At 47.7% G+C, this 11,054-nt stretch overlaps 1 protein-coding gene across 3 annotated transcripts; it reads right to left on the bottom strand.

The window, feature by feature from the left end:
- Window positions 1-5,602: 5,602 nt before the first annotated feature.
- On the bottom strand, window positions 5,603-10,833 carry LOC124667129. Of its 3 annotated transcripts, none has more exons than XM_047204457.1 (3): window positions 6,963-10,833; window positions 6,785-6,874; window positions 5,603-5,628 (listed from the first exon to the last, which is right to left on the bottom strand). In XM_047204457.1, the coding sequence occupies exon 1, from the start codon at window positions 10,457-10,459 to the stop codon at window positions 8,534-8,536; it is 1,926 nt and encodes a 641-aa protein (XP_047060413.1). In that variant the 5' UTR covers window positions 10,460-10,833; the 3' UTR covers window positions 5,603-5,628; window positions 6,785-6,874; window positions 6,963-8,533. The 3 variants fall into 3 exon arrangements, with proteins under 3 accessions (XP_047060413.1, XP_047060414.1, XP_047060412.1); XM_047204458.1 differs by lacking the exon at window positions 5,603-5,628 and having other exon boundaries at window positions 6,571-6,874; window positions 6,963-9,945; window positions 9,997-10,833; XM_047204456.1 differs by lacking the exon at window positions 5,603-5,628 and having other exon boundaries at window positions 6,572-6,874.
- Between the last annotated feature and the right edge of the window lie 221 nt (window positions 10,834-11,054).

Genomic DNA, 11,054 nt, shown 5'->3' on the forward strand with positions numbered 1-11,054 from the left:
CGAACACGGGTGTTGGCTGCGTCTGCTGGGTGGCGAACAGGCGTGCGGTTTCGATGTCCTCCGCGTGTTCATCTGCCGTTAGCGCCCAGTCTTCCTGCGGGCCTGTCCCGGCCGGATCACCGCGAACGAAGCTGCCGCCGTAGATAATTTCCTGGATGTCAGCCTCACGGCGGTCCTTCCAATACTCCTACGAATCACCGGACGTCAGATGCATGAAACACGGCGAACGCACACATTGAGAGAGCTCACGTACCGGGTCGTCCATCGTCGGGGCAGCCGGCGCCATTTCGTCAAACAGGATGTGGGGCTGTGGCATGCTCTCCTCCGGCACCTGGCGCGTCTTCTGTGTCGCGCCTGAGCTGGAGTCACCGCTTCTAGGCGTCCGGTTGAGGTCGGGAACCGCCACCTCGTTGAACAACGAAGACGCCCCGGTCAACTCCACCGGCGGCAGTCCGGACGCGAACCGCGACGCCGGGTGGCCCTGCAAGGGAGCGGGAGTTCCAGGACGCAGCTGGGAACTTACCGAGCTGACCGAAGAGGCCGGAGGAGCGACGCCGGCGATGCCCTCTCTCTTGACGAGCATGTAGCCCTCCGCCAAGGTCGGATGGAGGGCTACTTGCGCGACGCCGGCCTTGATCTGCATCTGCCACGCCTGCTGGTTGGCGGCCGCGGCACTCTTCATCTTCTGGTTCCTGCGCCGGGTGCGACGTTTCGCGGCCTCCATCATTTCTCCTCCGGGGAGAGCAACTTCTTTGCCGCCTTCGCCTTTGCCTCCCGGCCGCCGCCGGTGCCGGCCCGCTTTGCTTCCGGCGGATCCTCCATTGTGGCTACGGTCGTGGCTACGGGGGAGTGTGGGGCGGCGGCGGGTGCGGCGGCGAGGGTTTGATCCGCATCCATGGCGGTGGCTGCGGCGGCGAGGACGTCCATCGCTTCTGGACTGTTTCGCGCCGGTCTAGTTTGCTTTTTCGCGCGGGGAATGGCCAGTGGCGGGAATAATATCGGCCTCCCTGCCACTGACGCGCGGGTCCTACGGCCAGGTTTGCGTCTCCGCGGACGGGCCGGTCACTTTGCGTCGCTCCGCTGGAGCAGGACCCAGACGCATTTCCGGTCACGGCGGACGAAAACGGTCGCTCAGCGACCATTTGCGTCGCGCCCGCTGGAGATGCCCTAACATCCTAATTTACACCCAGGTACCAGCTGCCGACAACAACATGCAAACCTGTGACAAGAATTCTTTGGCAGTCACCTGAAAACCAGCACATGCATGATTTAAACCCAAGTAGTCAGAACAGATTTTTTTTTGAGGGAAAGTCAGAACAGATAATAAGGGTGCCTCCTCCCTTCACCCCTTGACGCCCCCCTTCACGCTCTACGGCCGAGTAGTCCGATTCATCGGGGGTTCGAGCTTGGCGGCCTAGATCGGCGCCATTGATTACAACATTGGAGCTTCCTTTTTCCATTTCCTCTCTGAGATTTCTATCGGCGCCATTGATTACAACATTGGAGCTTTCCCTTTTTCCATTCCATTCCCTCTCTGAGATTTTTATCGGGCCGTCTGCGTCTGCGAATTTCGTTCCCCTTTTTTCCATTCCCTCTTTGAGATTTTTATCGGACCGTCTGCGTCCGCGAATTTCCTTCCATCTCGGCGGCATCCGCTGTCAGTCTCGCTCTTAGCTCACACCCAAATATCACTGTTAATCAAGTAGACACACCTTGCTGATAATACGCAAATTTTCGTGGTATATGAATTGGTGGAAATCCCTATGAAAAACCGAGGTGGGACTAACAACAGGAACATAAGAAGACCCGAGACATAGGATTTACGAACCGAGACCTCGTGAATTGGCTCTATTGATTCTGGCTAGTGTATTGGGCTGTTCGGCCCACATCACCCAGCTCTTCCGTGTGGACGAAAATATACCGAATACAAAAAGAAGCAACGAACCGGTACTATGCCACAGCTTGTTATATGTGATTTGGTGGGAGGGTAAAACGGTCCAACGAAAAGTTGGACGAAAATTTTGGTAGAAAGCATAGTTCCTTTATTACCAGATATAGATATAGACTAGGACAATACCCGTGCGCTGCCACGGACTAAATTACATCTCCTAAATTATCAGATTAATCGTTTTTCTTTCAAAGATAAGTCTACCGTATTTTTTTGACCTGCACCAAATCACTTTATTCTGTCAAAAGATTCAAATAACGAACTACACTTTTAATATATTCACTTCTCATTGTTGTTGCAGTTATGGAATCGATTGGCGTAAGAAACATGCAATTGATATTTCTATGCCATTGTTGAGTGTTGACTTCTTTCTCAAAATCTATAGTGATTCATCTCTTTTCTCTCTTGTTTGGTAGTTCATTGTCTGCCTTCTTCCGAGCAATTTCTGCGAGCAGCTCCTGCTTCACCTTGCCGCACCCCAGCTCTCCCAGATTGGCGGTCCACCGCATAACGCCTCTTCCATATCGCCAGCATCATTTCTTTTACTTCCATTTTCTCCCTACCGCTTGAACTCGCCTCTCAGCAATGGTGACTTCATTGGTGTTTAAAATTCATCTACCACAACAAAACCAACCTCACATTCTAGTCTTGTTCAGAACCACATGCAAGCAAAACAAAATTTAGAATCGTGCGCCACTGAAAGTTCAGAAAAAACAAACAGAATGAGGCTCATGGGAATGGTACATCCAGATTCGAGGAATGACAGTAGCAAGAAGAACAATTTCAGCAGAAGCGGCCTCGGAAATTTTGCTTCCAAGAACAAAGAAAAGAAATAGATGTAGATCCTGTGACAAGAAAAAAAATCTTTGACCCAACCGCATTTTGTTCCCCTTTCTTCTCATGAGAAGACAAACACAGATGAAGTCCAAGTAAAGAGAGCCAGCCCTCAGCTAATCGTATACATCGGACAAGAAAAATTCCCAGTAGCGTAGCAGAACCAGGAGACAGCCACCAACCTACGGCTGCATCTCCAGCAGCAGCAGCTGAGCGCGCTCGACGATGCTTGGAGATCAGGCGCCACCGCATCCTGACCTTCTCGTCTGACTGCGGCCAGCGGCTGCAAGGAAGGGTGGGGTAGTGGCAACGCACGCCTTCCCTGGTGTTGGAGAGACGGCGGCGGGAGGCCGAGGGGCGCGGCTCTACCAATGCAGCTCTGACCACTCCACTCCCACTTCCCTTCATCTGGAGGCTCCCTTCAGCATCCCGTGGCGTTTTTACGCGATCGATCTGACCTGAATTGAGAAAGGGGAAAGAAATCCAGAATCGATTTCGTCTTCGAGGACCGGCAGAGGCGACGCGGACAAAATAAACGAAACGGTACCGTATTTTGGAGTAATATGAATTTTGGTGGGAGGATAAATTTGTCCAAAAAAATGTTGGACCGCAAGAAACCTTAGCCATCCGGTTTTAAATAAGCAGGGCACATAATTAGTTAGCACAGTGAATTGAATTTACCTTGGCAAAACGTGTTTAGATGAAAAGAAATAAGAGGATAGCTCGACTAAATTTTTAACTAAGCTTGTCTTGCAAACTTGGAAAATCACACAGGCTGTTGCTAGTGTCGAACGAGGTCCTATTTCACGCACCTGACACCTGAGGCTAGTCGCTGAGCACTTACCGGCGTCACCTCGGACAGCTGCCCTGCACTGCACCGGTACCAGAGAAGAAGAGCCCACTCGTCAGTGTCTCAGGAGGCCAGGCTCGCGATCGAGCTGCACCGAGCTAGACCGATCTAGTGCAAAGCTCGGGCCGAGCCTAATTTTGCAACTTGTTGGCCAAACGAGCCAGACCGAGCCGAGCTCAATTTGGGCGAGCTAAAGTGCAGCTCGCACCGGGCCTGGGCCGAGCCAGCTCGTGTCCAGACTTACATGTATGCATGTTATGTCCTCTTATGGACATAAGTACATATATACGTCCCAGGTAATTAAATCAAGCTATTTCTAGATGATAATTCAGTAGCAAAACAAAGTAGTGGTCAGGCTGGAGAATTAACTGAATTAGGAAGTGGCACTCATCAATCTTATCTCGGTCTCACTGATCTCGGTCAGTATTCGGTAGAAGACCGGCGCATGCAGTTGAATTTCTTCTTCCTTAATTGACCCAGCTTGAAATCATGCTCATGCCTGTCATGTGCAGTGTCCAATCCTATCTAGATGCACATGGTATGGAACTACGACAGGGCCATCTCATCGATCTTCACTTCCCATGTTCTATCAATACCGCGTGTCTGCTCTATCACACAAATTGATAGAGAACCAGAATGAATAAAGAAGTCACTCATGATTCATGAACACAGATATAACCACGCCAGGCCAGAAGCTATGTGCATCTGTCCCAGTTTCTCCTGGTCCCTCACCGCACGATCTCTGTCAATCACCTTTTTTTTCAAGAATTTCTGTCAATCACCTGATAGTGCATCGCGTCTGTCCCAGCTTCTCTCGATCCCTTACCACATTACTCCTCTCAATCACCTCAAATCTGTAATCTCTCTTTAACACTGAAAACACAACAGCAAACCATCAACCCGATTCCACCGTGGATTGTCATGAGCAGTGCCCTCCTAAGACGTTTGGATTACTGGAGCGCCAGTACGCCAACATCATGTCGATGAATCCTCCACTCCGGGCAGCCAACCGATCATGGTCGCTCCGTAGAGCCCTAGTTAATGGCGATCACCAAGCCCTCGGCGGCTCCACCGTCATAGCCCTCGACTTCATCCAGATAGACGTGCGTTGCCACGAACTTGATCTTAATCGGATCCGCTCGGAAAAGCCGATTGATTCACAACTCGCCGGCCAAGATTGCATTGATTATGTTGGTATGGATATCACGATCATCTTCGCAAATTGTGCTGGTATAAATATAGATACGTCGATCCCTTGCAGTGACGGCTTTGAGTTTCTGGCGGTGGGCATCGAGCTCTCCCTCGACTCGATTCACGCAACGGCCAGGACGACGGCCCTGGTCTTCCTCCTTCCTGTACCTCTGCCGTGTTGGCTCTCGGGAGATCACGGAGGGATGATTGATCTGCACGAGAAACCAGCGCCATTGTTGTGATTTATTTCCGTGCCGGAAGGAAGAGTCCCTGCGGGACGGGTCAGGGACGACAGAGTTGGACTCTGACACGGTAGGTTGGGATGTCCAAGAGACGGGGCAGGGACGAACGAAGTACACGGAGGAAATCCTATTGCGGGTGGTAGTAGTAGGACGGACGAAAACGGTTTTAAGGATGGACGAAAGCGCACAAGGACGGACCAAACCACGGAAACGTTAGCTCCTTTATTATTAGGTATAGATTGTATCAGGCAACCCCAAACTGAAAATAATCAACAAACTCCAGTCAATATTTGTCACCGTTGTGAATATATTTAGCAACATGAGCAAGCATAATCGGCATTTGTTATGATAAGATTTACATAACCAAAGCACTGTAAGCAGCATAATGTATTCCACACATAATCTAAATGAGCGCTGACCTTTTCTGAAGATTAGATTGCTCTTTTCAGATCCATCAGTAATATCCGATACACAATGTCAAAATGTAACCATGTAGGTTGTCAACAATATGTAATATAAAATCATTTAATCTTCTTGTGCACAATATTTTTTTGTCTCTTCACCTGAGGTTAGGATTGTAAGTCCATATGCAATACATAAGTATTTAAGTGTAGCCATGTAGGTCCGCAAATTTATATGATTAATAAAACCCGTAAAAATATTTTTTAAGAACCGTACATAGAGAGAAGTATATATATTAGAAATGTTTCAAAATACATGAATTCATTGTGTAATATTGTATTGTTTCAATTATCAACATTCCAACGGATCGACCCTATGAATATTGAATTGTGGCAACAGATTCAGTGCAATTTAAAGATATAATTAAGTCAAAATTCATGTATGTACTTCAATTTACAGTGAAGCGCATCATGGGTCCCTAAAACATTTTGAATGTGCCACGTATCTGGTGTACCCTTAAAAATTGTCATCCAGGTCTAAAAAGTGTAAACAAAAGAGGTAACTAAGACATCTCACATTTTCACTTCGGTAACCAAGATGATGTCATTATTGCTGTTACGGATCTTGATAACAATTTTCTGTGATGCAGGAGCAACGGGACATCCTGAAAATTTAGGAGCCCCTAGTGCACCTAACTATTTAACTTAATCAATGTAAATTATTTTAACTGTAACATGTAAAGGTACATTAAAGCTAAGACATCTGGATATAACGTGTAGATTTTTTTTATTGAATAGCTTAACGAATATATATCCCGGAGCCATGATAAAATGCTTACATAATCTGAGATTCACATGTGGGGTTTCTTACAATTTTTCTTTTGCTTCATTTTCAAATCCATCTATTCCGTACGTCCATAAAAGGGCATCTCAATATTGTCAAAATCTGGATGTATGTATATGCTATATTAGGTCTAGATATAAATGTGGTCCGAACACTCCCCGAACCCCACGCAAAGCGCGAGCTTCATGCACCGAGCTCCCCTTTTTAGACAAAGTTGAGACACCCAATTATGGACAAAGAAAGTATTTTCAAATAAGAATACCAAAATTGATATCTCATGACAACAACTCATATATTAGTCATCTTTTATGAAGAATGCATACATTATTAGCGGAAATTGATTCAAACACAAGTTATAAATTAATAAGTATTTACGTGCTTACACAAATATCATGTTTATAAAGACGGGACCAGAGATACCTCATGAAGGTATCATGCATGGAGGCTCACTAAAATTAGTAAGTAGGAAGCGACCTTCTTGGAAAAGCCTCCCCATTTGCATGCGTTGCTTCCTCTCGCCTGCTCTCTCTCCTCCGTACGTTTGATGATGTGGAACAAAATAACCTGGACCCAAATTGATCTGACAGATCTATGCTGTATTCTAAATAAATAAACTGATGGAGCAACAAAAGAAAAGCTAGCGTTGCATTACCTGCCTTTGGCTGTCCCGCTTGGTGCATTATGAAGTCAAATTCCATCGATGGATTCAACCCTTGATGCATCCAGCATGTTGTATGCATGAGGCGAAGATAACAACGTTGATGCGCATGAGAAACTTGATCCAGCCTGAGCATATCGATGCAAATACGGTGACGACGGCGGCATCATGCCTTGAGACATGCCATTGGATCGGAATACTACGGCAACGGTAACTGCAGCGTGGATTTCTCGTCTTGAGATTGAAACACTACCTTACGGCGAACAGACCGGCCGTCAGCCCTGCGTGCCGCATCGCTGCCGGCGGCGTGATATCTAGATGGAGCTGCCCACATGCACATGATACTCCACATCATCATAGATTCATCACCACTCTGTGGTTCTGTTTCTTCAGGTCATCGCTGCTCGTATGTTGTAGAGAGCGTCCCATCTAGTGCTAATGGCTGGGTTCAAAGAACTCCACGCTTTGCGCCGTTGATGCATATGTGTCTATAAGAGATGTATGAGGGCTTGTGCAGTCGCCATTTATCAATCGCCCCCTCTGCCTGGACCGGAGACATTATCACGTCGAGCTCCTCGCGGCCATCTACTTGTGATGATGAGTTTCATCTGGACGTCATGCATACTGATCTACATCGATTGATTCAAGCTGGCCACCTCTTCTCGTGCGCCTTTGGTCACGCCTGCTTGCACATGACTTTGCACTTCGGATCTGCGATTTTTTTTATCATTGTGGAATACCATCTAGCTGCGATGATGAGTTCAATCTGGCGGCCAAGCATACTGATCTACATTGATTGATTCAAGCTGGCCACCTCTTCTAGTGCGCATCCAGCTGCCGGCTCTGGCAATTTTCCGAAGCGTTGAGCTACAACATCCTGATCCCAACTCTGTTTGATAATTTCTGGTGCAAGGAGAAATCTCGTATGCTAGATGTATTGGTATACGGTGGCCTGATCACAACTCTGACCGATCCAATTATATGGAAAATGAAATCTGCCGGAGCCCGGCACTGCAGCAACATGGCACCGACTCTGATTGATCTGGTATCATCGATAAGCAATATGCTTCTGTCACGTCCCACGGGTGGACATGAGCAAATCATCACCAAAAGATACAGGACACACTCCAGAGAAGGGAATTAAGGATGGGAAGAGCACAAAATCCAGGGTAGAGGAGCAAAAGAGATACACTCGTCCGAACACGAGGGGGGGCGGAGACGAGATGAGGAAGAAGACCAATCTGGTTCTAGTCTGTTCGATGCCTTCTCGTTTGGTCTGTTGGGCCGAGCCCGTGTGAGCAGTCCATCATTTGACTGCGGCCCAGAGGTATGTGGGGTGTTACACTACCGCCCCGGCAAAACATTGCTTGTTCCCAAGCAATGGCGTGCTCAGGCTGTAACAAGGTGAAGCTCCCACTTTGGTATTGACGTCGCATGGCCTTGTCCCAAATTGGCACAACTGACCAATAGATTGAAACTATGCCTGGATCCCAAAGAGTTGACAAGTCGTCCATGGCTATGATCAATTTGTATGCATGAGCACCAATCCTCTGCATCATAACGGATTAGAACCCACCTGGATACCACTGTAGGTGTGCTTCCAAGACCTCGACACAAGGCACATCATGAAGTTCAGGAATAGTAAAAGGATAAAGCCCTTGTGGTTGTTGAAGTGGCAGCAGCAATTTAGGAAGTACCACAAACACATGAGTGATCTGCTCTATACTTGCATTGGCTCTCACAGTTGTAGACACAATGACTGAATTACCACAGTTCAACTCCTTGTTTGGGCCTGTCATGTGTATCTTGTCTTCGGTCAAGATCACGTTCTGACCCAGCAGCTTATGGAGAAGACCATTTTGTTCTTCAATTGGCCGACAAGCAGTAAGGAAATGCATGTTTTGGGCAACGTTTACATCTCCGCAAGTAACAATCAGTTGAAAGATATTATAATCCACACCATGGTTGGCAAGTTGTGCTACTCGTATTGCACTAGGACTAGGAGATCTCTCATGAGGTAATAATTCTGCTCCAGCTGGTACAAATGCATCATGACATATTTTCTTTCTCTCAAAGTAGAGAAGTTGAACTGACTTTACCATTTTAATGTGGGTCATTGATGCCCAGTTGACATAATCCTGATGCTTTCTGGTGAGCATATTCTTAGTTGCAGTATCAAAATTTTCTCTAGAAAATCTCATAACCACCTGTGACCCAAATATCTTTAGGGCGCATGCAGACAGTTGTGCATGTGCACCCATCAAGTGAAGAGCTAACAACTGATAGGATCTCCATGCGCAGAGACTGCAGCCTGGAACTTTGCGAATAAATGACAGAAACCCCTTGGAAAGAATCCCCAAAATGCCTGGATCCCACTGTCTTATGGTTAAATGGACGTTCTCTAGACTCCCATTTTGGAATAAGAAAGCAGTTGAGGCACAACACGGCAAACATTGATTTGCAAGAAGCAGCTCAGGTGGACGCCATCCATAGCCTTCTATCCAACAAGCGTCAACAAATGGTTGAGAAATGTGCATTTCCTTGATGCCCACCAACTTCGTATCTTTAGAAGAAATAATGATGTCTCCATGCATGTGCTGCTCTAAATTGAACTGTGGCATATGTGCAATAGGACACTCAAGCACCATATGTGCAGAACAAAACTCAATACGTGGAGGTTGATCTGGACGATCAGGTGGAGAAGGTGTCCGAGGGGGTGAACAAATATCCAAGTGATAGACAGGCTGATCGGGCGGCCGTGGCGGCACGGGAGGTGTTGATGGCATGGTTGCAGAGTTGCGGAACTTAGTCCTCAGTTCCCAGCGCACAGGACGTCGTCCAATACGTACTCGAGATACCCACTTGACAAATCTGCGAAGCATCTCCCCATTTCTTGTCCTCTCGGGTGTTCTGTCAATTACCTCTACTGCACTGGATAACTCATTTTTCGCTGGCGCTTGCTTCCTGTCATCTGGTGTAACTGGCCTTCTGTCGAGCAACTGGTTGGTGGCTGCTGCTACCAGCGACACAGGGTGGTGCATGGGACTGGCATCTTCAAGGACTACTGGTGTGGACTCCTTTGCGCTGCCAGAATGTATAGTTAGTGGTGTTGAAGATGCCAGGTTGCATGTCACCGATGCAACATCCGCTGGTGTCACTTCAACTTGATCCCAGTCAACAACCATTGGTCTTGAGTTGTCCAGCGTGATTACAGAGATGGACGGTGATGCGTGCTGGATGTCGAGGAGGCAGCAACCATCATAGATGCATCGTCCATGCAGAGCCCTTTGAGCCTGGCCTGCCTCGAGCCCGGACTGAAACTCTACAAACACCTCCAGATAAGTGGATCTCTGCAGCACACACAACTCGGTCACGCCATACACATCAAAAACCTGGTGAAGCACCTCTTCCGGGTGGATCAGATGAGTGACAGTCACTTGCAGGACACAGCTGGTAGTTGACTTCAGGCACCCAGACATTTCGTCAAACATGTGGTGGGCACCTTCCAAACAGCACCCACTTTGAATAGAGCCGTAGCCACCTCCCTCCCAATCAACCAAACGCAGATCGGGAATCACACCGGATCAAACCCGAGGGTAATCAGCAACCGTCTCCATCGATATTACTGGTATTGACCGAGAGATCATGCAAGCAAAATCAGATCGCTCAAAGCTCTGATACCATATTGTCACGTCCCACGGGTGGACATGAGCAGATCATCACCAAAAGATACAGGACACAATCCAGAGAAGGGAATTAAGGATGGGAAGAGCACAGAATCCAGGGTAGAGGAGCAAAAGAGATACACTCGTACGGACACGAGGGGGGGCGGAGACGAGATGAGGAAGAAGACCAATCTGGTTCTAGTTTGTTCGATACTTCGATGCCTTCTCGTTTGACCAACGATGTCACTTTTTTTTTTTTGAGAAAAACCAACGATGTCACTTTATCACGTCCTCTCCACAGCTTGGTCTGTTGGGCCGAGCCCATTTGAGCAGTCCATCATTTGACTGCGGCCCAGAGGTATGTGGGGTGTTACAGCTTCTGCATGGCATGAGTCTGAAGAAGGAAAATATTAGAGCATCT

This window comes from Lolium rigidum, chromosome 6, assembly GCF_022539505.1.
Source record: "Lolium rigidum isolate FL_2022 chromosome 6, APGP_CSIRO_Lrig_0.1, whole genome shotgun sequence".
Classification (NCBI taxonomy): Eukaryota; Viridiplantae; Streptophyta; class Magnoliopsida; order Poales; family Poaceae; genus Lolium; species Lolium rigidum.

Coding starts and splice junctions, on each gene's coding strand:
- LOC124667129 (XM_047204457.1), bottom strand. CDS start 10,459: ATGTTTGACGAAATGTCTGGGTGCCTGAAGTCAACTACCAGCTGTGTC.